The sequence below is a fragment of the Saccopteryx bilineata genome, chromosome 4, assembly GCF_036850765.1.
Source record: "Saccopteryx bilineata isolate mSacBil1 chromosome 4, mSacBil1_pri_phased_curated, whole genome shotgun sequence".
Taxonomy (NCBI): domain Eukaryota; kingdom Metazoa; phylum Chordata; class Mammalia; order Chiroptera; family Emballonuridae; genus Saccopteryx; species Saccopteryx bilineata.
This window is the reverse complement of record NC_089493.1, coordinates 174,304,754-174,332,249: the sequence shown is the minus strand read 5'-3', so window position 1 is coordinate 174,332,249 and position 27,496 is coordinate 174,304,754. Positions and strand designations below refer to the sequence as shown.

Sequence of the window (27,496 nt, the reverse complement as noted above, 5' to 3'; positions counted from 1 at the left end):
GATCCAGAGGGGAGGTAGGATCGGAAGACTGGCTCATCCCAGAAAAGCCCCACCCAATGGCACAAGCTGTCTCTGTTTATAGTCAGGCAGCTGCCCGCCCTGCATCTGTGCTTAGGGAAGCTTGTCAGTCTGGGCCGTGTGCCAACTGGGTCATGATTCAGAAGTCCTCCAGGGTGGGAACCTCCTGTACTTCCCTCCAGGCCATGAGCGGAGCTGGGACAGGGGAGTCCTGGGAGACAGTGCCCGCAGACGAGGAGGTGCCCAGTGGGTGCCCGATGGGGAGGACTCACGGCTTGGTCCGCGGATCTTGATGGGCTTACTGCTGGTCATGGACTGGGAGCACGTCTGACACACACATTCTTTCCCGCTGAAGGTCACTTTGTCTCCAATGGGGAAAGGCTTCCTGCAAGGGGGACGAGGGAGAAATTCAACACCTCTCCTTTGGAGGGATTCTGTGTCTATGGGTGAACTGACATGTCCTCAGAGCTCTTTGCTAACACATAGCTTGCTTTCCAGAACACCAGATAAATTCAAGCTCCATTCATACAGCCAGGACCAGAACTGCAGGCCTGTGTGGGCTAGTTACACAATTTTAACACTGTGAGAATAATGACACTTCGTTGACCTCACATTTCTTATCACTAGAATGAAGTGGTCTGTAACTCCTCCTACAGTAGTGGCTTCTTCCTGGGAGGACTTTTTCCATCTCAACTTGATTTTTTTCCTGTATGTCTAAGAGAACTCATTCAACTCCTGAACTTAACCAAATTTCGTCCGGGAAGTTTAGAAGCCCACACATAACCTCTTCCTCCCCTCCTCTGCCTCTGTGCAGTTTGAGTTCCATAGCTCAAAGGTCTCAAGCTCATTCATGGGCCTGCCTCCCTAACCAAATATAAACTCCCCACACGTCGATCCCCTCATTCAGCTACTCTTGCATGTGAAGTTCGGGACACCTGTGACGCGCACTCTGAGCATAACCCCTGACACAGGCTGCCAAAGGCTCCACTGCCCTTGGGTTGGCAACGTGCATGGGGCAATGGAGGTTGTGCTGGGGGCAAGGGTAGTGGAGTGGTGTTTGCATCATAGTTCAGGCACTGACTCAAGGGCATGGCATGACCTTGGAGAGGTACCATGTCTCTATGGGGCCTGACAAAATCTTATACTGTATGGACCTTACTCTACTGTGCTAACCTTCAGTGGGTCTAGGAATCCAGGCCCCAGATTGTAAGAGATGGATGAATGAATGAATTCTACTTCTTACACACTGTGTCATTGGTCTCAGTCAGAAACTCTGATTGGTAACTACCAGGTAGTTATTTTATGGAGAAAATAATTAATCTATAGATTCCTTTCCCAATATCTATCTATATCTATACCTATACCTATACCTATTTGTATCTATATATCATCTGTATTTATATCTATATATCTATATCTATAATCTATGTCTATATCTATCTATATAAATTCCAATCGTGTTTTACTTATGACTTAATCAGAGCAGTCCATTAAATCTTAATGTATTTGTGGGCAGAGTTGAGGTCTTATTTATGTTTTATCTCGTTAATGTGGCACTTGGCATACAATGGAACCCTTAATGTATATTTGCTAAGTTAACAAGTGATTGGGATGCTGGGGGTGGGATGGAGGGAGGGGGTGAACATTTCTTCACCTATAAGAAATTCTGAGAGGCTAGATGATCATAATTATGATAATGAAAAGAATAATAAAAGCAGACACAATTATGTAATAGTCACTGAGCTAAAGTCTTTGTAGGCATCCTCTCATTGATCTTCACAAATCAGTGAAGGTTGGAATGGTTTTTATACCCATTTTACTGATGAAGAAACTGAGGCTTAGGGAGGTGGGTCATGCGCCAGAGTCATGGAGGAAGATTATAAACAGCTATCCCTGTTGCCCATGTGGCTGAGGTGTGGGAGCCAGGCCAGATGCGTGGTTTCCAAACTGAGTACTGAGAGGTCAGGGTGCTCTGTGGTTCCTTTGGGTTTTCTTTTCTTTTCTTTTTTTTTCATTTTTCCGAAGCTGGAAACGGGGAGGCAGTCAGACAGACTCCCGCATGCGCCTGACCGGGATCCACCCAGCATGCCCACCAGGGGGCGATGCTTTGCCCCTCTGGGGCGTTGCTCTGTTGCAACCAGAGCCACTCTAGCACCTGAGGCAGAGGCCACAGAGCCATCCCCAGCGCCCGGGCCATCTTTGCTCCAATGGAGCCTCGGCTGCGGGAGGGGAAGAGAAAGACAGAGAGGAAGGAGAGGGGGAGGGGTGGAGAAGCAAATGGGCGCCTCTCCTGTGTGCCCTGGCCAGGAATCAAACCCGGGACTCCTGCATGCCAGGCCGACGCTCTACCACTGAGCCAAATGGCCAGGGCCATCCTTTGGGTTTTCTGATGGGAAGTGGGAGGTTGAGAGTGGGGGCTCGGGTCCTCACTCTGCCCTCATTGCAGGACAAATTATTGTTTTACATTAGATCGCATTTGATAAAAAGGGTTCAGCTGTTAAAATGTTTGAAAACCACTACTAGCCTGGCAGATCCTTCTGCCCCTGAGATCTTAGAAATTCAAGTGTCCAGCATAAAAGCCCTAGAAGCCCCAGAACTGCCTGAGAAAGGCCATTTCCTCCCTTCCATGGAGCTCAGGCAGAGGACCCCGGCCTCCGCTGGCCTCCACTGGCCTCCGCTCACCTGCACAAGCTGCACACGAAGCACTTGGGGTGGTAGGTGCGGCCCAGCGCGGAGATGACCTCGCCGGTGATGAAGTCCCGGCAGCTGTCACAGCGGGTGCCGTAGAGTTGCTGGTAGTCCTGGGTGCAGATGTACTCCTGGTTCTTAAAGAAGAAGCCCGACTGGGCCAGGCCACAGCCGCACACTTGAGGAAACAAGGAGGGAAACAAGAGCAGATTGAATCCAGGGAGGGTCTGTAAGCATGAGGTTCTTGTTGGAGACAAGGCCAGAGTCTGACGCGGTCACGAGTGGTCAGAGAATGGTGGCACATCAGACTCATGGGTCTTTGGGACCAGTGTTCCTTAAAGTGTGGCCTGAAGACCACTTGTATCGGAATCACCTGGAGGGCTTCGTAAAATGCAGATGCCTCAGCCTGAATCAGACTCCCTGGGGCCGGGGCGTGGGCACCTGCATTTTAGCATAGTCCCCAGCTGATTCAGGTGCACACCAACCGAGACCACTGGTGTTGTACTATCCTCTCCATACGTGGATGAAAATTTAAGTCCATGTGGCTCACACAATGCTGCATAAGCTGGTGGTTTCCTGAATTTGATACAGAATCATTCAGTTAAAAATTTCCTGGGCACTTCTTAGATGCATGACTCTGTGCTAGGTGAAGAGCAGTATGGGGACCATGTACTCTGAATCCCAAACTGGATGCAATTTAGGATGGCAATGGTATGGCTGATCTGAAGATTATAATCTGTCCTCACCATAGGCAGAAAGGGCACATCTGCTCCCGGTCATGCGTGATGAAACGCAATCCCCAAACTGTGAAGAGCTAATAATGGAAATAGGGATAAGACCGTATTGAACATAAATCATGGGTGACAGGCCATGGGCTGGTGCAGGCAGAAAATTCTGTGAGTAGGGAGGAGCAGGGAGCACCGTCAATGGGGGAGGGATCATAGGAGGCTTCTTGGAGGAGGTAGCAATTGAGTTGAACTTTGAAGAACAGAATAAGCTAAAGCACAGAGGCAGGAAGTTGCAAGTTACATTTGTGTGGAGACAGGGCTAGGGAACATGTGGTGTTTTTAGGAATTGGAGGGCAGCAAAACATGAAAATATTGACAGGCCAGTTGGAGGAGGCCCAGATCTAGCTTAAGAAGTTTAGGCTTTGAGGAATACCGAGAAGCCAAGTATGGATTTTCCCCTAGTTTTTAAAGATTTAAAAAAATTATTAAAAAAAGAAAACACAACTTAGGCATATAGAAAAACAGAGAGAACATTATAATGATTCTCCATTGCACAGTTGCAGAAATGATCGATTGCCTGGACGCTTGTGAATAGAGAGGCAACACGATTTTATGAGGTACTTCACCAGGCATTCTGGGCTCTCCTTGGGGACAACATGAAGATGTATAGGACAGCTAAGAGAAGGACAGGTAGATATAATTACAGGTGTCTGAACAATTGAATCATGTGGGATTATCTTCCCCCAAAGGAGTCGGGAATGTGGGAAATGAGATTTCCCTGAGAGTGGAGTTAGGAAATCAACACACACTAGGCAGAGCAGAAAGGGGCAAAGTTTATCCAAGAGATGAAATGGCTCTCAGGGCCACCAGACCTGCTGCGTGTATTGATCCACTGAAAGCAAGGATGAGGCGGCCAGGAAGGGGCTGGCCAGCAGTCAAAGGAAGGCTGCTGGAGAGCCCATTCCTACATCTGACCAGCCCCCGGGTTCTGAGTCTGTGCTCACCAAGTGCTGTCTGACAGCTTAACTTTCTACACAGATTGCCTTTGAGAGCAACGTAGGCCAGCACAATGGAGAGTTATGGCTCTTGTTTACACGAATAAATGGGCACTCCGGTTTTCTACATTGATTTTCTGAGGACTTTGTTCGTTTTCTCAAGCATGACCAGTAATGGGGAAACCTATGAGATAGAGTTTCCAAGTTTCAGATGTTTAGGCACATGGAAGCTATAAGGGTGCAGAACTGGCCTGGACATGGTGACATCGCCCCAGTAAATACCACCTCACCTTGAAAAAGGAAAGTTGTTCTGCAAAAGCAGCCACGTTAAAATGGGAAGGCCTTCCAGGTGGATGCCAGAAATATTTCACAAGTGTTTGCTCACCTTGCAGGCCAGAGGGAGGCTTAAAGGGCCAGGGCAAGTGAGGAGGAGGGCAGCCTCAGATGTCACAGCACCAGGGGGACCAGTGCAGCACAGCAGGGGACATGCTGGCTTGGGAGTCAGACCACTTGGGCTTTGGTCTTGTCGCTGCCACTAACTCTGTGGGTGACAATGAACTTGGCCCTCTCTTGTCTGGGCTCTTTGTTGACTTGTATGTAAAATGTCGAGCTCTTCTTTGGACCATCCTATGGGTCTAGGGAGAAAGAGAGCTATCTTCAGGGCTTACCATGTGCCTAAAATAAACATTGTAAGCTCAGTGCGAGGGAGAGCCAGAGGCCCCAGGAGAAGCAGGGCGAATGGTGGAAATGGTGGGAGAGGTGGGAGGGAGGGATGGGTTCTCCCACCAGGCTTCATGAAATTCATCCCATCAAACAATGGCGGGCCTGGAAGGCAGGCGAGGCCAGAGTACAGGCTGTTCCGCGGTGTGCAGGTGGTGAATCAATTGACCTCACGTCTGTGGAATTAGTTAGGTCATGGCCTACGATCCCATTGGAAATGGCTCCTGTTTTTTCCCTTCTTTTCTCTCCTTTGTTTCCCCTGCCGACTCCACCCCCAGAGCCACCCCTCCTGGTGGAGAAAGCCAGGAGGCCACGAGAACACTTGGAACAGTCAGTTCCTCCGTTCCCCCCAAGGAGCCGAAGGAGGAAGTTTTTGGTAGAAAGGATGTTAAGGTTGATAAGCATCTCAGGGGCTCCTGGAAATACCGTGGGGAGCGTGGGGATGGCAGGCAAGCTGGCACCATAGGGGCAGACGTCTCCGAGGCTGAGCAGAGTCCAACATTCAAATAGGAAAGCCACAGAGAGGGTCTGCAATGTAGAACTGATGCAGAACCAGCATGCCCAGGAAAGCCATTATCATTCTGTGAGTCAGAAATATTGTATATAGTCTGCTACTGTAAGAGGAAAGCAGGTCGTACGGTTTCATAATGGGACAGAGAAGTCAGAAGTGCTTTGAGCAAATCCAGAGCAAACACTCACTGTAAATATATACGATGTGTACAAGGGGGATTCACACAGAGCCCCGGGATGATTCAGTGGAGAATGCACTGTTGTTTGTGGCTCGCTGGACCTCTTTCTGTGTTCCTATTCTGCCACTCAGGTGCTGTGTGACTTTCAAAAAGTTGCCTCCCTCTCTGGAGCTCAGTTGTCTCATTTGTAAAATTTGGAGGGGGGGTGGCTAGGTGGTAAACTGAGGAAACATCCAGATCTGAGAGGCCAGGATTCTGTTATATAATTCTGTTGATTTTCAACTTTTCCTACAAGACTTGAGTTCTACGAAATTTCAAAATCAAAGCGTTAGAAGGACCCCTAAGGGTGATCTAGCTCCTTACTTTAAATATTTAAATTAGATGAAATATATTATGCATGCAGAAAATGTATAAAATGTGTATGTACAGCTTAAAGAAGAAGAGTAAAATATACAGTACACTCCCCAGTATCCACTGCCCAGGTTATGAAACAGAACATTACCAGCGCCTTGGAAGCCTGTTGGCCTCTCCCTAAAGCATCCCCTTCCCACATGGTCCCAAATTGTACACTTGTCATTCCCTTGCTTTTCTTTATAGTTTTACCACCTGCGATGTATCCACAAACCATTTAAGGTGGATTATGGATAGTAACTTTTTTTTTTTAATTTAAGTGAGAGGATGGGAGATAGAAAGACAGACTCCCACACGTGCTTCAACCTGGATCCACTCGGCGACTCCTGTCTGGGGCCGCTGCTCTGCCTATCTGAGGCCATTCTCACAACTGAGCTATTTTTAGTGCCTGAGGCAGAGGCTTGAGGGAGCCATCCTCAGCACCCGGGGCCAATGCACTCGAATTAATTGAGCCATGGCTGTGGGAGGGGAAGAGAAAGAGAGAGAGAAGGGGGAGGGTTGGAGATGCAGATGGTTGCTTCTCCTGTGTGCCCTAACCATAGATAATCGTTCTTTTTTTTTTTTTTTTTTTTTTCCTGAAGCTGGAAATGGGGAGAGACAGTCAGACAGACTCCTGCATGTGCCCAACTGGGATCCACCCGGCACGCCCACCAGGGGCGAGGCCCTGCCCACCAGGGGGCGATGCTCTGCCCCTCCGGGGGGTCGCTCTGCCACTCTGCCGCGACCAGAGCCACTCCAGTGCCCGGGGCAGAGGCCAAGGAGCCATCCCCAGCGCCCGGGCCATCTTTGCTCCAATGGAGCCTTGGCTGTGGGAGGGAAAGAGAGAGACAGAGAGGAAGGAGGGGGTGGGGGTGGAGAAGCAAATGGGCGCCTCTCCTATGTGCCCTGGCCGGGAATCGAACCCGGGTCCCCCACACGCCAGGTCAACGCTCTACCGCTGAGCCAACCAGCCAGGGCCTAGATAATCATTCTGATGCAAGTTTTATACCAAAGTTGGTACAGTCGTATTTCCGTCCTGTCTCCTCCAGAGCCAGTTTATTTCTCATCTATCAATCCATGTGGAGGAAGACTTTTGTCAGAGGCAGTCTCAGGCTTCCTATTACAGTCCTACTTTGACCAGGCTCCAGGCTTGGCCTCCTCCTCTCTGATCTCTGTGATCCGTAGAGCAATCAAGGTAAGAGCTCAAGGTCTTCAAGGTTTAGCATAAATCATCGAGATTAAATCTGGCATTGGCAGTCCCAGCAGGATTTCTGCTTTTATTTTTGTTGTCCGCCTCTTCAGACTCCTTCCTCTCATGTCAGCACCGTGGTGCACATTCAAAAGAGTTGTAAAAGAAATTCATAGAGATTTGATTTTCCAGATGAGAAAGTTTTTTAAGGTAACCAATTCCTGGAAAGAAAACTCTCTCGTTTGTTTCATCTCTAACTAAGCACATTGGCATGGAAAAGAACAGCCTCCCTCATCCCCCTTAAAATCCTCATTAAAAATGATTCTATCATCTCCCTGTGATAGACTATAAAAGTGGCCAAATTCTTCCCTTCTCTGCATTCGCACCCTTGAAATCTGATGCTGCAGATCCTCTCAGGAAAGGCAAGGTTTATTTCTCCATGATCTTGAACCTGGGTAGGCTATCTGACTTGTTTGGGCCAACGGGACATTGACAAGTAAGACAGAAGCTGAGTCTTGACGAGTCTTGCTTATTGCCCTTGAATTCTGAGACCACCATGCAAGTGAGTCCAAGCCAGCCTGCTGGAGGATGAGAAGCCATATGGAGCCATTCAGGGCAACAGCTTGCTAACCACAGCCAGTTGACCCACCATGTCATCATGACGAGGCACAGAGAGATAAGCAGAGCCAGCTCAGACTGGGACAACTGCCCAGTTACCAGAGAATCTGGAGCTGGAAGATTGTTTCAAACTATTAAATTTTGGCATAAATAAAAGATAACAAATTACACTCTCTTAGGACTATAATTTCAGAGTCATAGCTCAAACTTCTTTATAACAATTCCATTATCTTTACCCTCTGTCCTACCTCAAGTTCCTGGCGATTTAAACACCACCAAGATACTCTTGTAGGTCAACTTGCGTTAAAGGGGTTTGCAATTTCTCAATATAAAATTTAAATCCCATCAATCAAACTATATCCCATATATGCTTCCATAAACAAACTAGGGCCTATTTAATCTATTTGCTTAGTGCCCAGTCCAGTTAGATCCCCAGGAAAGAAAGCCCAGGTTCTTCTCAATGGCAGGGGAAGCGAATCTCAGATACACGAGGCTGAGGTTGGAAGCAGTTACTAAAATGAAAAGATCTGGGGTTTAATTGACTTTAAGTTCAGTCTACAGCAACAGTGTGGAGGGGCCCCTCAGGAAGTATCAGTCACATCAATGTGGTTCTTATAGTATTGGCAGACCTTGACCTTGAGGGCTGTGGTCAGTTCTGGGCATTGTGCTTTAAGAATGATAGCGACAAACCACAGTGGATCAAAGCAGAAGATTCCAGGATGATGATACAAGTTGGCATCATTTCAGGTGAGGCCCAGTTTAGGAACCTGCAACATCACCAGACATGGGGAAGACACGGCTACAAGTATACAAAGGGCAGCAACAGGGAACAGTGAGCACCGAGTGCTCACCCAACTTCATGAGGACAAATCTAGACCCAGCGGGTAGAAGTTACATATTTTAGATCAAACATTTTCTAAACCCACAGGGCTCAGTCTCGTTTAGGATCGCATAAACTAACCATGGATAAGCTGCCACAATTACAGGTAACCTAACATCCATCTGTTCCCAAATTACAAACCTTACAGAAGTCGAGGTGGACCTTCTCCCTTGTTAAACTTAGCCTTTGAGGACCGTCACACTGTCACAGAACAGGTGTTCACCTCAGAGCCATGTTGAATCTTAGCCAGGACAGCTTGCTCTTTCATTCGCTCTTCAGTTGAATTTTAGGCACAGGGCAGGATTCCCTCACGAGGTGTAAGGGAAGCTTGCAGGATTGCCGTTTCCTTCTGGGTCAGCACTACCACTGGGAATCCCTCTCTTTTCCAGATCCCAGCACTTGCCACCCCCTTCCCTCCCTCTTTCCACCACACTGTTAAAGGGAGAATTATCCAAAGAGGCTCAAGGAAAGTCTCTTTAGCCCTTTATTTACATCTCAGTTGCCTGGGTTTGTTCTGCCTACCTCTGGGCCCGGCTCAGGTGGGGGCATGGCCAGGAAGCTGAGAGGGGAGCTGGGAAATTGGGCCTCCTACCTTGACAGGTGAAGCACCGGATGTGGAAGTGGTTGTTGTGGACACGAACCACTTCCCCTTTGCAGGTGTCTCCGCATCGGTAGCACTGGATGACGCTGGAGCCGCCCCGGGGGTTGTAAGGATTCTGCTGATAAGGAACTGTGGGAAGAAACAAAGGGGTCACCATCCAGAAGGCCTTCAAGTTTTTTGTTTTTTTTTTGTATTTTTCTGAAGCTGGAAACGAGGAGAGACAGTCAGACAGACTCCCACATGCGCCCGACCGGGATCCACCCGGCACGCCCACCAGGGTCAATGCTCTGCCCATCCTGGGCGTCACTATGTTGTGACCAGAGCCACTCTAGCACCTGAGGCAGAGGCCACAGAGCCATCCCCAGCGCCCGGACCATCTTTGCTCCAATGGAGCCTCACTGCGGGAGGGGAAGAGAGAGACAGAGAGGAAGGAGAGGGGGAGGGGTGGAGAAGCAGATGGGCGCCTCTCCTGTGTGCCCTGGCCAGGAATCTAACCTGGGACTTCTGCACGCCACGCCGACGCTCTACCACTGAGCCAACCGGCCAGGGCCCCTTCAAGTTCTTTAAAAAATCTGCCAGGAGACATTATTATAATCTTAAGTGGACGGAAAAGTAGAAAGGGCACCAATGATTATTAGCAAAGTGCCTTCTACATATCATCAGGCTGAACCTGCCCATCGAAGGCATCATTAGAAGGGAGTGGTACTAACCTCTGAGTTCATAAATCATGGTAGGCAGGCAGAGACTTATGAGTGAGCCTAAGCATTCCTTGCAATAACAGAGGCCAAATTCATAAATGAAGAAAAATCAAAGATGAAGGAGATGATTTCAAGGCAACTAATCCCGAAATACCATTTCTTGGGTGATGTCTGGATCAAAGCCAGGCCCCAAACTCATGAAAGGGAATTAGGGTTCGCAAGTGACCTCTGGGTCTCAAAGAAATGGGTGGCCGACACTGTCTCCCATGGGCCTTTTGGTTAAGAAATTACATCCCATCTCTGCACTTCAGTTTTCACATCTAGAAAACAAGTATGATCAACAGTCACACAGACTTTCTGTGAAAGAGGCACAGAGGGAGGCGCTCTGGTTGGGAGGAGGTTGACAAGGGGACATATCTTAAAGCCGCCTTTGAACGGCACTTTCCATAATGTTGAGAAAATGTCAAAAGAGTATAACTGAGAAAGAAGAGGTGGCGGAGATAGAGGGTTGACGTCACTGGGGGTCGGAACTTAGCGGGCAGCATTTAATGACGTTTAAGAGAGCTCTCCTAGCTTACTGAGTCTGTTGTTCTCTTGCCTTGACCTTCTCATGGCTACTTTTCTAAGTCTCCTTTCCCTGAGGTATACTTTGCTTGACTGTTGTATATAAAATCTGGTCATCTGGTATTTAGTAATAGTAGGCATCTGCCCAGAACTCAAAATCTCAGGGTTGGGAGGGATATTAGTTGCTGTCTGGTCCAACCTCGTTATGTGTAAGCTACTGGGATAACTCTGTCGCTGAGGAGCTGAGTTTTCTCTCTCATAAGAAGACCCCAGTGGCACCACAGAGAGAATCACCCAATTCATGTTCTCTCAAAGTAGAAGTAATAGTCCCAAAACTTCTGCTCACACTCTATTAGGAGAAGGCTCACTTTAGTTCTGGCTCGAAAGGTGACCACCTGGTTGAAGGGGAATTGGTACCATTCATTCATTCATTCATTCACGCATAGAAAAGCAAAAGCTGTTTATTCAGAGCCCACTGTTGTGAGGGAGTCACTCCCATCATGGGCACTTTGGTAGAGGCTCAAAGGCCAGCAGAGCAGTGGGGAAGCTTTCTGGTGGGGAAAGGGAAGGAAGGACCCAGGTTTTCCCTGACTGGTGGCTGTGGGCTTGGGGGTGTTCTAGGTGGCCAAATACAAGTGCGGTACCCTATGTGACTGTTGAGAGGTGCACATTTGGCTCTCTCTGGTACGTCTGAAGTTGGAAGCAGGGACAGAAATTAGGGATGAGATCCAGATGCTTCACTGATTTTTTTTCAACATTCAATATAATTTTATATTAGTTTCAGGTGCACAACATAGTGGTTAGACATTGATATGATTTATGAAGTGATCTCCCTGATGAGTCTAGTACCCACCCGGCAATACACAGCTCATCACAGTATTGATTATATTCCCTATGCTCTACTTCACATCCCAGTGACTATTCATAACTGCCAATTTGTACTTTTTAATCCCTTCTTGGTGTCTACCACTTAGTCATGTAGACTTACTGGCTAACCTCTGGATAAGCATATTGTAAGTTACTCTGGACTCCCAGGAACCTTGAGCTGCAAAGGAACTTAGAGATCACCTAGTCTAGGGGTTCTTGACCTAGTGTGGTAGTTGTTCCGTCTGTTCACTAAAATTTGGATCTGTTTTTCCAGGCACATGAAGGATGGCACATGGTGACTTGCTTGGCAAGGAAATATAAACGGCAGTTGTGTGTCACTTCCAATTCAAAGCCCTGCAAGCCAGTGTGTGACCTGCCACCCAGCGATACCCCAGTAGGTGTGCAGGATGAGTCAGATAGAAATGCAATAAACCAGAGTAAGGAGATGAATTGGGAAAATGGGCTTTCTGGGGCCATTTATTGATCGGGTGTCCAGCATTGACTTTGTTGCTTTCCTGAGGATGAGGGTACTGCTTTGGTGATGCTGACTGTGGCCAGAAATCCACAAACGTCTGATGTTTGGAAAAAGCCCCATGAACAGAAATGCATTCATATTTGGTGCAAATTCTTACAGATTGCCGACACAAATTGTGATTACAAAAGGGCGTGGTGTAGCCAGATTTGGACTTTCAGATGTGTGAAGACCTTTCCCTGTCAACTGGAACTCTGGGGGTCAAGGGAAGCTATGCTGAGATACCCTGCCCTGGAAGGCACCTCATTTCCAATAAGATTTTGTATCCTTGGCTAGTGAAATCAGCAACTTAATCTTAGTCTGTGTGTGTGTGTGTGTGTGTGTGTGTGTGTAGGTATACATGAAGAATGTTTTTCTTCCCACCAATCTATAACTCTCCAACCCCAAAACACTAAAATTTCATTGTTGATTTTCTGCTGGTTATTATTTCTAGTCATTTTTATCTCAGAAGGTACGAAGTGATTCATCTTAGAAAGTCACATGATTTATAACATTTGTCGTATGTGCAGACATCTTTTGAATTCTATGTTGACTTACACATGAATTTTTGAACCCCCTCATGTGTTAGGGACTGCCTATCCTGAGAGCAACAACCGAGAGCAGCCATGGCCTCAAAGTACATTAGCTCTGCTTACTTGTGAAATAACCCATGAAGTTAAAAAGTTTAAACATCTGGATCATGTGATATGTCTCCAAAGTGTGTGTGCAGGGAATCTCTGCCTTCTGCCGAATGCTATTTGGCCAGTAAAGGACACCTGGGAGAGCCATTCCCAATTACTAGTCCTAAAGCAGTGCTGTCCAATAGAACTTTCTGAGTTATGGAAACAGTCTATATCTACAGTGTCCAATATAATAACCACAAGCCCTATGCAGCCACTGGACACTTGAAATATGGCTAGTGTGACTGAGGTGCTTCATTTTAAATTTTATTTCATTTTAATTAATATAAATTTAGATTTCAATAGCCACATGGCTAGTGGCAGCCACAGAGGTCACTGAAGCCTTAAAGCTTCACAAATGGGACACCAGGCACTGAAATGGGGAAGAATAAATTACACCTGGTTGACTTTGTTTATATTAAAATAACATGTACAAATTAATTCAGGAATACCACCTCAGACTTAAATCATTTTTTATTATCCCTGTAGAGTTTTAAAGATGTATTTAAAAAATAATTTACAGTAGGAACCAATTACACACACATTCACCCAGCCTGAATTTGATCTGGAAACAAAAGATTCTGTGCAATGAGATACATATCGATTTTTTTAAAAAATCACAAATTTCCAGGCACTGCAGGACTGAACAATCTTAATCCTTCCAAGGATAAAAGCAAGAAAATCTGTTGACAATAGCTGTCAGTATAATTTTTTAAGACAGAACATCAGCTGGTCCATGCCCCTGAGATTAAAAATCAAGGGTCTGAAACATTAAGTCCTCTTTTATACACATACGAAAGCTCCAGCGTTCTAAAAGCAAATGGAACTTAATTCCATAACTAAATTTGCAATTCTTCCCAAATGTTACAAAGGTAATTTAAAAATTGCTGGAGCACAACAACATATTGGAAGGGGCGGGGTGACGGGCCTCCTGGGGAGTTAAAAGGAGCACGTGAGTTGAACATAGGAAACAAATTCAGCATCCAGTTCATGCACCTGGCTGTTCCTCCCTCCCTCCGTTCCTCCTCTCCCGTGTTTCTGTGTCACAGGTAGAACTGGAAGTGCCCTGGGTTCCAGTTCCCTCTCTGCTGTTACCTAGTTTTATAATCTTGGGCAACTCGTATCTAACTTCTCCTGCCCTCAATCCCCTCGTTAGTCACCGATGAGCTTGGATACGATGATTTATAAAGTCCCCTCCAATTAAAAACGGATTCTGTGCGTCTTTCTCTCTGTCCACGCTCTCTTCTCTCCATTAACCAGCCTCACTTTTAAACTGACTGTGTTGTATGTTATCAGATTTATTAGTCACCATTAGAGGCAGATAATGACATGCTTTCTTGTTTATAAAATCATGACCTAAGCTATGCTCTCTCTACTGACGTGGTTCTGCACAATATTTTTTTCTTCCCTGAGGGTCACTTGACCCTGTAGATAACAATGTTCCCACATTCGAATAGAGTGGTCTTTCAGAGGTAGAGGCACCTATGTTAGGCTGGGGTATAATTAAACGAGCGACAAAACTGACTTAGAGAGAATATAACAACTGTGAATAATTGGTTGGCAGTGTCATGAAAACAGTGGGGCTCCTGGTTGAACTGTGAAATAGCAAGCAGACAATGAACAGCGCAGGGGGCCCAGGAAAACGAGCACTCCGTTAGAGCCCAGAGTGGGTGTGTTCACAGGGGTTCGATAAACACATAAACACCGAGGAGACCTCAGTGTGGATCCTCGCATCTCAAAGATGTCTGCCAGAAAGGTTAGGGCGGGGTCTGTAGATAAGAGTACCTCCTAGTTATCAGCAGGGACCTTGCCTTTGACTTGGGAGTTGAATCACGGCCCATGACCCGATCTCGTTTGCTGTGGTAAGACCACAGAGGTGTGGGGCCCGCACTGGAAGGGGAGAGAAGGGCAGGCACACAGGTTCATGGCCTAGGCACTGGAGACAGCAGGGCTGAGTTTGGGTTCCGGTCCTGCCCCTTGCTGGGTATGGGACCCTGAGCCGGTGAAGTGTGTGGTACCCTTCCCAGTTTGCTCATGTCTAGAGTGGGAATAACAGGTCATTTGTGAGTATTAAGTTACTTAAATTATATAGAAGTGCTTAAGACATTGCTTGGCATGTAGCTTGGACTTCAATATTAGCGATAATTAAGTTAAAGGACCTCTGAAGCTGTGTATTCCCATCTCCAATCCAGTGTCGGAATTCTTTCTAAATGACCCCTACTGCTTGCCGCGGAGCTCAGCTTTGAATGTCGTCATATCCATTTTTGGACCTGTCCAACTTGGGCAAAGGTTTTCTGGTTTTCCTTCCTTGCTGATTGTCAAGAAAAAGCCCCATTGGTCACCTTAAGCAACCTTTTTCTCTTCCCTTAACTCTGAGCACTTTCTGTTTATGTGTTTCACAGGCCACAGAGGTGGGTGGCTGGCATGCTTCTGATAAATCCTGCAGAGGAATGTGTGAATTGGGTGTTTCCTGTTGTGGGAATGAGAGGCTATGATTTATGTTATCCTGGGGCGGTGTATTTTGGGCACATCTGCTGTTTCCAGGAGGACACGCTCGTGTGTTTGTTGTGTGTGCTTACTTATGCTAAGTGAGTAATCTGTTTTCTGAAAAATGAGATAAGGAGACGGTGGGAGCTGCTTTTGGTAACCCCTAAGGGTCACGCATGTGTAATGTCATCTATGTTCATCCAGTGAGTACCGGGAACCAGACTTCTAGGGCAGTAAGGGACTGGGAGGCTACCTACACCAGACTGTGATCAATGTGAGGGCAGAAACCATGTCTGTCTTGTTCACTACTGCACCCTCAGTACCAGGCACATAATATGTGCTCAATAAATACTTGACAAATAAATAGAAAGATGAATAAGGTGAGTCCAGTGATTTCACAACAGATGAGAAAGCTGAGGCCCAGAAGGGAGAAGGGATGCCTCTGAGCTCACACAGTAATTTCTGCTTGCCTCAGTGCATGAGGCTGACTGTTCTAGATCACAGAATGAAGGACAGGGCAAGCCTGGGGGAACGGAGCTGGTACCCAGTCCCAGGGTCATGGACAGGTGGCGAGAGAATTCTCAAAAGGCTACATCACCAGAGGTCTGGACTCATGCTGAGGTTTAGCATTAGAGTAGGTGGGCTGGAGGTCAGTGTTCCACGATGCAGAAGCATAGCAGAGTTTAATGAAGCCATACATGAAGAAATAGGAGGGGTAAAGATGCTTAAGGAAAGGTCTGGAAAGATAAGACATAGTATTTAGAGAGTGACTGTCAGGAACTCTGCAGAGCAATTTACATATGTCATCTCATTGAGTTTTCATAACTCATGACGAGATAATTATTATTACCCTTATTTTACAGATGAGGGAACCAGCCCAGAGAGTTGAGATTGCTTGTCCACGGTCACAGTTAGTAAATGGCAGAGGCAGGATCTGAACTCAGGCCGTCTGACTCCAGAACCTCTACTGCATGCCACACAAAAGTGCCCATAGTGGTTGCATCTGGGGAGGAAGTGGGCTTGGGGGAGGTTAAAAGGGGTATTTCATTTTTCTGCAACAGTAGTCATCCATTCGTTATCCAGCTGATTAAAAATATGTGTGTGTGGCCCTGGCCGGTTGGCTCAGCGGTAGAGCGTCGGCCTGGCGTTCGGGGGACCCGGGTTCAATTCCCGGCCAGGGCACATAGGAGAAGCGCCCATTTGCTTCTCCACCCCTCCCCCCTTCCTCTCTGTCTCTCTCTTCTCCTCCCGCAGCCGAGGCTCCATTGGAGCAAAGATGGCCCAGGCGCTGGGGATGGCTCCTTGGCCTCTGTTCCAGGCGCTAGAGTGGCTCTGGTTGCGGCAGAGCGACGTCCCGGAGGGGCAGAGCATCGCCCCCTGGTGGGCAGAGCTTCGCCCCTGGTGGGCGTGCCGGGTGGATCCCGGTTGGGTGCATGCGGGAGTCTGTCTGACTGTCTCTCCCCGTTTCCAGCTTCAGAAAAATACAAAAAAATAAAAATAAATATGTGTGTGTGTATCTCACAAAGGTATAAAAATAATGATGGAAGGTACTAGAGTACAGACCAGGAAATGGACCAGCAGAGTCAGCATCTAGGGCAGATGATGAGGCCTGACTGTGCCCCCAGGCCCAGCCCTGAGCAGCTTCGCTGGCTCAGGCAGTACAGCCTGACAGGTGTGTGCACCTGGTCCCCAGGGGAGGCGGGCTCTGCAGGTGCTGGCAGCTGCAGCAAAGCAGAGGTCGGGACACCCTGGGAATCCTTTGGTCCTCGCACAGATGGCCTCGGCCTGGCCATAGCTTCCCGTATCAGCGGGTCAGCAGCACAGTCTGTCACCCTCAAGACGATATTGTAAAAGCTTTGCTGCAACAAACTCCTCCGCAGCCTCTCTCAGCCGGGCTCACCAGCCTGTTCCATGGTCATGGCGTGTGGCTGGCCACATGGCTCATGCTGCCTCTTCCAGGAACGTGCAGTGGGGACATGTGTCAGAGTGGCACGCTCTTGGCCAGACGGGCTGTTCTCGCCTGACAGACGGCCAGCTGCCACGCTCTAGCTGTAGCAGGAAGGATCTGGACTGAACCCAAATGGGCCTTCACCACAGTGGGTGTCAGGCAAGGGGGCCGGGTTGCCTTCCATCACGGGGATGATGCATGCTTCACCTGTGTGAAGTCACTTAACTAAATGAGAACTGCATTTTGTCATTCAGCCTGAAAATCCAGAAAGCTGTCCAGATATATCATAAAATTAACTCTTCAGGCCCTGGCTGGTTGGCTCAGAGGTAGAGCATCAGCCCAGTGTGTGGAAGTCCCAGGTTCGATTCCTGGCCAGGGCACACAGGAGAAGCGCCCATCTGCTTCTCCACTCTTCCCCCTCTCCTTTCTCTTTATCTCTCTCTTCCCCTCCCGCAGCCAAGGCTCCACTGGAGCAAAGTTGGCCTGGGCACTGAGGATGGCTCCATGGCCTCCACCTCAGGCGCTAGAATGGCTCCAGCTGCGATGGAGCAACGCCCCAGATGGGCAGAGCATCGCCTCCTGGTGGGCATGCCGGGTGGATCCTGGTCAGGCGCATGTGGGCATCTGTCTGACTGCCTCCCTATTTCTAACTTTGGAAAGAAAAAAATTAATGCTTCACTCATTTCTGTATTAATCTCATGATTGTAAAAATTTTAAAAAAGGCTATACATCTGACTGCATTCAATAAGAGACTTTAAGATTTTTTTTAAAAAATCTCTTTTCTTTTTTATAACTCTACTAGGTTCCTATTTCAAGACAAGCAGAAACAAAGTTTCAGTCAGTTTGGCCCCCGCCCCACCCCTTTGCTGCTGACAGGGGCGGTGTCCAACCAACACAAGGCCCCTTCTAAGGATGACACAGGGCCCCTTCTAAGGACGCAAACAGATCCACATCCTCATTCCCCTCCCTGAGGCTCTCCGCCCCACCTCTGGGCCAGGGAATCACTTTTGTGAGCTGGGGGGGTGGGGGGTGGGTGGGTAAAGGAGCCCTTTCTGCCTTTTCTAATGTATGCTGTCTCTAGAATATGTAGCTCTGTAATAAATCCTTCCTGTTTGGAGGGCACAGACTTTTGAAACTCCAAAGCCAGGAAGCGGCCCCTCTTGTCTGTCTTGGGCCGCTCATCCTGGCCCTGAGGCCTCGGTCACTGAATAGAGGGGTGGGGAAAGGAAATACCATCTTGCTACACTCAGTCCTGGGGTTTTAAGAATATGATCTACAGAGCTGTGTTAGAATGGCTGAGGAATACACGAAATTTGATGGAGAAGGGGAAATCCACAAGGTATCTGTCAGCTTTGGCTTTTTTTTTCCTCTTTAGGATGGCTACTGTCAATCAACACCAATTCTCTGGTCACCGCTCTGTCCCTCACTACTTTTACAATCTCCAGCCAGAATCACCAAGGAGCTGTAAAAATAGCTAGAAATAGCTCCCATGAATCGGGCCGTGACTGTGTGCCACGCCCCGTGCTAAGTGCTTTGTACCTTCATGTCATCTCACTCTGAGAGCAACCGCTCGAGACAGACACCGTGCGGTCCCTGTTTCAAAGATGGGGAATCCGAGTCCCGGGGAGGTTAATTCATTTGCCCGAAGTCACTCCCCATGTAAGCGGTAGAGCTAGGGTTCAGACAGGCACCAGCGGGTCTAGGAGAGGCTCAGTTCTCTCCTCGTCTTCCCCCGCTTGGGGGCCTTCCCCACAGGGCCTGCTCGTGCCTAGTGTATCTTGAGGGGATAGAGGGGACCTGCCCAAGCATCCCCAGGAGGGAGAACAGGACTGCCTTGCACGGGGGCCTTGTGGCACCTTTTCCAGCTTTTCTAGCTTATCTGAAAAATACTATCTGGGTTTTGTCTGGGATCCTGGAAACCATGTTGGAAATAGGAACTTCAGGAAGCCAGCAATTGTCTTTGTGCTGTGAGTGACTCAGTCCCTTGGCCTCTGAGCCAGAGGTTTTAAGCCTTATACAATGTTTGCTTCCTGAGACTCTGTGGGGAAATCCAAGATCATCGCTGGTCCCCGGCTCCCCCTGACTTACAGGTTTTCAGTATCAGAGTGGGGGGCATAGAGCAAACATCTAGTCTGGAGGTTCTGCCTTTTTTTTCTTTAAGCTATGAACTTTTTCTTGAAAGGAAGAATTGGCCTCTAGGTTATATTGATCCCACTGCAAACCATGCATGGAATGCAAACACACGATAACCTGGTGGTCATCCAGGGAAATCCCCTAGACTGGGGCTCCTTCCATTGGATGCGGCTCCCAGACATGCTTTATTTGGGCAGCCTGGGGTTTGTTTATAAGCCCTTCCAGATCACCATGGTTCCTCCCTCATCCTTTGTCCTCACCCCCTGGCCAGCTTCTCTCATGCACTGCCAGGTGCTTGCAGACTGGAGCTGTGATCCCGTCCAGAGCCCGAAAGCTGCTATGACTGTGGTGGGGAGGGCTTGCCCGGCATGTCACCTACTTGTGTCTTCCTCTTCCCCCAGGGCAGCGATCAGTGCGCCTTCTGCCCAGTGTCATCCACTTTCCTACCTTCACAGATGCAGCCCTGAGGCTCAGTGAGGGGAGGAATGTACTCAGGGTCCCCACCACACTGGCCACATCAGGACCAGCAACAAAATACCTTCTTTCCAGATGAGGGACAGTTCTCCTGAGCACAGGCCAAAGTGAGGTGTAGGTGACACGAGTCAGGGAATTCTCAAAGCCATCCCAAGCAGCCTCAGTTCACAGAGGGCCCAGGTTTCCTGGGAGTCCCCTCTTTGGTGTCTCAAGGGGCTTGTCCCACTGCCCCAAGTTCTTCAGGGTTCCTTCTGATGCCCTCTGCCATCACCCACTCACTAGAAGCCCCAACAGAGGCTCCCTCACTGAGATCTGGCCTGAGAGCCGGGCCCAGGGCTGGGGGACAGCTTACTGCCATTCCAGCACATCCCAGCTTCTTCCTCTCTCCCGTCCGTCCGTCCGTCTGTCTGTCCCTCCCTCCCTTCCTCTTCTGTCCTACTAAGATTTCTATTAGTATCTGGTATTCCTTGCTCCCTGAGAGGGAATCAGTTCCTTCTCCTCTTCACTCCGCCATTCACTTTCTGCAAGGCCTTAGGCAGGACACTCCTCTTTCTGGGGTCACTGTTTTCCTATTTATAAAGTAAGAGGGTTGCCTTCTGTGACCTGTCAGTTTCCCTTCAAATCCAATACCCTAGGCATATGAAACACAGTTGTTACACAAAACACTTTCAGGGGCCAGGCAGGTAACATTCTTGGAAAATCAACCCAAGGGACCAAACTGGCAACACTGGCCTACATAAAGGCGGAGAAGCCTCCCCCCCCCTCCCCCCGCGGATTACTGTCCTGCAAAAAAAACACGTTAAGGTCCCAGAGAGGCCTATCTGTGGGGGCTGGATCCTGCCTGTGGGCCACCAGTTTGTGAATCTGTGTCCAGACAGATAGATGACCACAAAGTCACTTCCAATTACCATCTGAGAGCAGTCACATGCTCATCAGATGCCTGTAGGAGCTGGGAGAACAGAATATTCCTGAAATGAGGTCTTGCAGAGCCCTAGGCTGGCTAAGAGAGCATCACATAAGTATGTCATTCGCAAGGTCTCGGTGACATTACTCAGGGACAGAGATTTTCACACTTTATTATTATTATTTTACCATGACCCACTGAAATAAATTAATTTTGCCAAATGACCCATGACACGAGTGTGTAAAACAAAAGTTTCACAAGCAAAACTTATTCTAAATACACATGATATGGCCTGGTATTTTTTCTACTCCATTCCATTGCAGTACTTCATGCTATTTCATTAGGAAATGCTGTTTAGAACCCAATAATATGTATAAGAGCAGAGGTGGAAAGAATGATAAAGATTATTCTAGGTTTGCACTGTCCAATTCGGTGGCCATTAGTTATATGTGGCTATTCACATTATAATTAATTCACATTAAATCAAACTTCAAATTCAGTTCCTCCGTCACATTAGCCACATTTCAGGTGATCGATAGCCACACGTGGCTAGTGGCTGCTGAATTGGCTAGCACAGAAATAGAACGCTTTCATCACCGTAGAAAGTTCTACTAGACATTCCCTAATCTACAGTTTTGCCAATGAGGGAACCACTGCCCAAGGCCCCTCAAAAAGAGGTATTTGAAATTGTGGAGGTATGGGCTGGGGACAAATGGATGTAGCCTTAAAGATGTCTGCCAGGGGTCACAAGAGGCATAAAGGTAAAGAGACTTGTCCTCGCCACAGCATTCACAACTCAATGTCTCCGTCCTGCATTCCAAATGCAAGACGGTGCATCGACCACCACAGAAAAACAGAAGCCAATTTTAGGCCCTGGCTCTCAGTGGTAGAGCGTTGGCCTGGCGTGCAGAAGTCCCAGGTTCAATTCCCGGCCAGGGCACACAGGAGAAGCGCCCATCTGCTTCTCCACCCCTCCCCCTCCTTTCTCTCTGTCTCTCTGTCTCTCTCTTCCCCTCCTGCAGTGGAGGCTCCACTGGAGCAAAGTTGGCCCGGGCGCTGAGGATGGCTCTGTGGCCTCTGCCTCAGGCGCTAGAATGGCTCTGGTTGCAACAGAGCAACGCCCCAGATGGGCAGAGCATCGCCCCCTGGTGGGCATGCCGGGTGGATCCCAATCGGGCGCGTGTGGGAGTCTGTCTGACTGCCTCCCCATTTCCAACTTCAGGAAAAACAAAACAAAAAAACAGAAGCCAATTTTAATTGCTCTACAGGGTATTGATGGAGCATTTTCTGTGCACTGGAGAGGGAAACAGGCTATGGTACCTGTTAGATCTGGGTTCAAATCCAGTCTCTTCCTCTCACAGGTTTTATGAGATTGAGCAAGGTGCCATGTCACTGAGCCTTAGTTTCCGTATATGTAAAAAGGGGATAATAGTATTTACCTTTCAGATTTGTGTGTGTGTGTGTGTGTGTGTGTGTGTGTGTGTATTTTTCCGAAGCCAGAAACGGGGAGGCAGTCAGACAGACTCCTGTATGTGCCCGACTGGGATCCACCCGGTATGCCCACCAGGGGGCGATGCTCTGCCCATCCGGGGCATCGCTCTGTTGAGAGCGGAGCCACTCTAGCGCCTGAGGCAGAGGCCACAGAGCCATCGTCAGCACCTGGGCCATCTTTGTTCCAATGGAGCGTTGGCTGCGGGAGGGGAAGAAAGAGACAGAGAGGAAGGAGAGGGGGAGGGCTGGAGAAGCAGATGGGCGCTTCTCCTGTGTGCCCTGGCCGGGAATCGAACCCGGGACTCCTGCACACCAGGTCGACGCTCTACCACTGAGCCAACCAGCCAGGGCCACCTTTCAGAACTTTTGAAAGGATCAGAAGTCATGTATGTAAAAGCACCTAGCACACTGTCTGTTTTATTTTAAGTGTTATGCCAAAGCTTGATATAATAATAATAATGAAAACAACAACAACAATAAAACGAAGCTCAACATTGTGGAGATGTGAAGATAACTATGCTTCCTACTTCGACAGGAATTCCAGGATGGATAGGGGACTGTTTCCCTTTATTGTATACCTAATGCTGACCCCTGCACCTGGTACTGGTAGGCAGTCAGTGCATACTTCCCAAATGAATGCATGGTGACTCTATGTCCCAAAACGCTACATAGTCTAAGGTAGAGTTTGGTAAAGGAATCAAAGCAGTTCAAACAGGGATGCTAAGATTTTTATGAATTATTTCTAATTGGGAAGGGAAAAAAGAGAGAAAGAAAAAAAATTGAGGAAAGCACCATGAGGAGATGGCATTTCAATATCTTTCAGTAGGTTCTTGGTACAAGACACGTGGGAGGAAGAAGTCAAGACATGCAAGCAACCGAGAAAAAATAAATAAAAAGACTAAGAGATATCAGGAGGAAAAATGAAGAATGCTTCCTTTTGAAATAAAAGAGTTTGTAAAAACAAAGGTCCTCCCCAAAATCAAAGGACAAAAGTTCCTTTTTTATCTTTGGGAAACAAAGCATCATTCAGTTTCAGACTGAGTTTGTCTAGTCCGGGGGCGTAGGGGAAAATGTTTACTTTCCGTGTGTCTCAGCAAGTGGTTCTCAGTTATTGTTTGGCCCATGGATAAGGCCGTGCAAACAGCTTTTTTTCATCCATAAATGTAGTGGACATCTGTTGTTTTGCTTGTTCAGCATCTGTTCTCTGCTTCTTCTGGCAAAAGACCCTCTGTTTCCCGAAGGGAACCCATTCCATGGGGTTTGGGTGGGCTGACCCTGTTTCAACACGGCCAGAAAATGGCCCAAGCCCAGCGAATCAGGAAACTCCAATCCTCCTTCCACGTGACTGGCAGGCACATGAGCTAGTCCTCCCTGGGGTTTTTCTATAGGAGCTCTTGGAGAAGCCATCTGGGTTGCTAAGCCGGAAGGAGGTAGTCCGGGGTGTCCTGTGCCATTTTACCTCCCACGTTGAGAGAGCTTACCAGAGATGGAAAGAAAGAATGAAGAGGTCCTCAAATTCCTCACTTTAGTCTGTGAATCCAGATAGGCCTGAAGCCCCTGCACTCATAAACTTCCTAATGATACCAACCAATCTAGTATAGTCCCTTTCTAAAAAAATAAAAAATAAAAAATAAAAAGAATGGAGAGTTTTGTCACTTGCAACCAATTACCGTATTCCCCCATGTATTAAGATGCACCATTTTTTCAAAAAAGTTGGGGTCTAAAAACTGGGTGCATCTTATACAGTGGTTGTAGACTTTTTTACTTGCATTTCATGCTTGTTTTTGTGCTCATTGTTGAAGACAGTGATTCGTCATCAGACACAGATGAAGACAAGCTGGTGGATGAGAGTTTTGACAGTGATGAGGAGTTGTATGAATTTTATGATGAATAAAACTTAAATTCAATAACTTCATAAAATACTTTTTTTTTTCAAATTTCAGGCCCCCAAATTAAGGTATGTCTTATAAATGGGAGCATCTTATACATGGGGAAATAAGTATCCTAATTTATCACAGTTTCCCATCTAAATCCCAATCTATCAGTTTAAACTAAACAAATATTCCTGGACCACTTCATGTTGGAAGTCATGTTTCTAACATGACCCACAGTTGAGGACACAATGATGAATGAGGTGAACAAGTCCCGGCCTTCATGTGACTCACTCTCCAGCAGTGGAAATGGTGAGAAAGGAGCCAGAAAAGAAGAAGAGGAGTATGGCATGGGACACTATTGTTTCCTTCCCAACAGACATCCATCTCTTCATTTGCTAACCTTTCTTTCCTGGGGGGAAATCATTTTTGTTTATCCAACCCTGAGCAGCCATATCTTTCAGGAAAGGTTGTGACATCTCCCAGACTTGGGGAGAGAATTTTTATTTTATTTTTTATTGATTGCTTTTAGAGAGACAGAGAGAAGAAGGGGGGGTGAGAGAGAGAGAGAGAGAGAGAGAGAAGAGAAAAAGACAGAGTATTTACTTGTTGTTCCACTTATGCATTCATTTACTGCTTCCCATATGTGCCGTGACCGGGGATCAAGCCGCAACCTTGTCATTTCAGAATGATGCCTTAAATGACGGAGATAACTGGCCAGGGCTGGGGAGGGAATTTTGATTGATCAAACTGATTCTAATAATCTCATTCTTTGACAATTGATTGAGTTAGGCAAAGCATATGATATACTCCTGGCCGCTAAGACACAAGGGAAGGTCTGGTGGAATGGAAAGTTATCTTTGCTCTTGGCTTCTGAAGGTTGCTGTTCACTTGGGATAGTGGAACTGCAGTCTTACTGCCCATGATGAACTCTAAGGTGAGCCACCTAAACTGGAAGGAATCTAGGTGCTTTAGGACAATGCTGAGCCTCTGAATTAACCTGCTTTGGATCTGCCCCTCTTTGGACTTTCTATTCTGTTAACTAGATATGTCTAGATTGCTTAAGCTACTCTTAGTCACTTGTTGCTGCAGGCACTCTGTGAAACCAGAGGCATGTGCCTATGCTATGGGAGCATCCAAACTGTCAGGGAAAGCTTCCTGGAGCCACTCTGGAGATGGACAAAGTTAGCCAAGCAGCGGTGGGTGGATGGAGTAGTCGACTAGTAGAAGTCGGTGGTGGAAGTGAAATGGGAACACAGTCCTCTATGGGGATGCTTTTTCCATAGAGATAACTTCCTGCAGAGGAACCAGGGCAAGCTACTTGGAAATGCCGTATCTGAGTTGGCCTTTGCAAGACACATGGAATTGGGACACCCAGCATAGACACACACCTCTTTTGTGGGCTCACTATATGGTTCCGTGGCAAGAGTGGGCAAACTATGGCTCGAGAATCAATTTTGGCCCACTGTCTGTCTTTGTAAATAAAGTTTTATTGGAAAACAACCATGCCCATTCATTTATGTACCATCTATGGCTACTTATATGCAAAAGCAGCCGAATTGAGTAGTTGACCTGCAAAGCCTAAGATAATCACTCTCTCCCTCTTTTTCGGAAAAAGTTTGCCAACTCCTGTTCTGCAGAATATTTGTAAATGTAAATTTTTCAGTAAAAAATAAAATTGATGTTAAATGACTTTTTTTAAAATGTACACTTTCCCACCCCTACATTGCAATGGAGGTAAGTGAGCGGGTGAAGAAGTGGGAAAGAAATACCTCCATCATGTGAAGTAAAAAGACCATTAGCTTGATGAGCCATACTGACATCTTTGATTTCTAATGCTCCAACACAGTGGGAGATTTGGGGCAGGTCATTTACCCATTGTGGAATGCTAACAAAGATGGATTATACAGGGAAAAGTTTCCCAGCAGTCAGAGCGGCCCAGAGATGACATGGACTGCCTTTCTAGGTAGCAAGCTTCCCCTGTGTGGGAAGCTGGCTGGGGCTGTGTGATCGCTGGGCTCAACAGATAGGAATCAGATGGAAAGCTGTATTAAATGAGGGAGAGCATGAACTCAGTGCTTAAGGAGGTAGGTAGGTCATGCAAATGAGCGAGTGGGCTGGGGTCAGATGAAGGGTGTGGCCAAGCAGGGTGGGCAGCCCCTGCTTGGTTTGGACTGATTCCTGCCATGCGAGGACTTGGGCTCAGTAAAATCAGAGCTTTGGATTTTAAAGTAAAATCTCCCAGTTTTTATAGCCTGGCTCAAATATAAAACACACAAAAAAAGAACACTATGTGAATCAAATAAAACGCATTTAGGGATCATTTTGCCACCCAGACCAGCAGGATAAGATGAACTTTCAGGCCTGTGCCAGCTTAACTGTGCTTTGATTCTAAAATAAAAGCAATCCCTTTTATCTATTGAGGGAGTTTTGGATTTTCAGGGCTTCGACATCTTCTCTCATGTTTTTGTATTTAATAGCACAGTGAGGACTAGAACCCAGGACTTTTTTTTTTTTTTGTATTTTTCTGAAGCTGGAAATGGGGAGAGACAGTCAGACAGACTCCTGCATGTGCCCGGCCAGGGTCCACCTGGCATGCCCACCAGGGGCACGCTCTGCCCACCAGGGGGTGATGCTCTGCCCCTCTGGGGGGTCGCTCTGCCACGACCAGAGCCACTCTAGCACCTGGGGCAGAGGCCAAGTAGCCATCCCCAGCGCCCGGGCCATCTTTGCTCCAATGGAGCCTTGGCTGCAGGAGGGGAAGAGAGAGACAGAGAGGAAAGAGGGGGGTGGAGAAGCAAATGGGCGCTTCTCCTATGTGCCCTGGCCGGGAATCGAACCCGGGTCCCCCGCACGCCAGGCCAACGCTCTACCGCTGAGCCAACCGGCCAGGGCCAGAACCCAGGACTTTTAATGCCAAGTTGAGTGTTCATGTTATAGCTGCAGGATCCACCATACCAGAAAAATGACCTGAATTTAGCAGAGTGAACTGGGTGGGGCAAAACAAAAATGGGCAGTGAAGGCAGAAGTGTTCATCAGATTGTGTGAGCAGGAGGAGAGCCCAATCATGGGAGGTGCGGTAGAAACCGTCATACGTAGAGAAGACAGTCTATTTGGATCTCAAGAGCAGCTATTCCACTCACACCTTTCTTTGACTCCAAAGGTACAGAGCCAAGAGCTTCCCATTTAACTTGGGTAGCTTGAACTGAGTTTGGGTCACTGGCAATTTAAGAGTTCTTAAAAGTATAAAGTCTTAAGGTGGGGATTAAAATTTTGTACTATTGTAGTACAAATGCAGCCTCAGAAAATATATAGGTGAATGCGCATGACTGCATTCCAATAAAACTTTATA

The 27,496-nt window shown here is 47.6% G+C and overlaps 1 protein-coding gene across 3 annotated transcripts in view; it reads right to left on the bottom strand.

Annotated features, from left to right (window-relative positions):
- The window catches only part of ABLIM3 (actin binding LIM protein family member 3), a 107,800-nt gene that overhangs the window by 58,119 nt on the left and 22,185 nt on the right, over positions 1-27,496 (bottom strand). For all 3 annotated transcript variants that reach the window (XM_066272956.1, XM_066272954.1, XM_066272955.1), the window contains exons 3-5: positions 9,508-9,645; positions 2,701-2,884; positions 291-403 (exon numbers count right to left, since the gene is read on the bottom strand). In XM_066272956.1, coding sequence (XP_066129053.1) covers positions 291-403; positions 2,701-2,884; positions 9,508-9,645 — 435 coding nt within the window. The remainder of the gene's footprint in view (positions 1-290; positions 404-2,700; positions 2,885-9,507; positions 9,646-27,496) is intronic.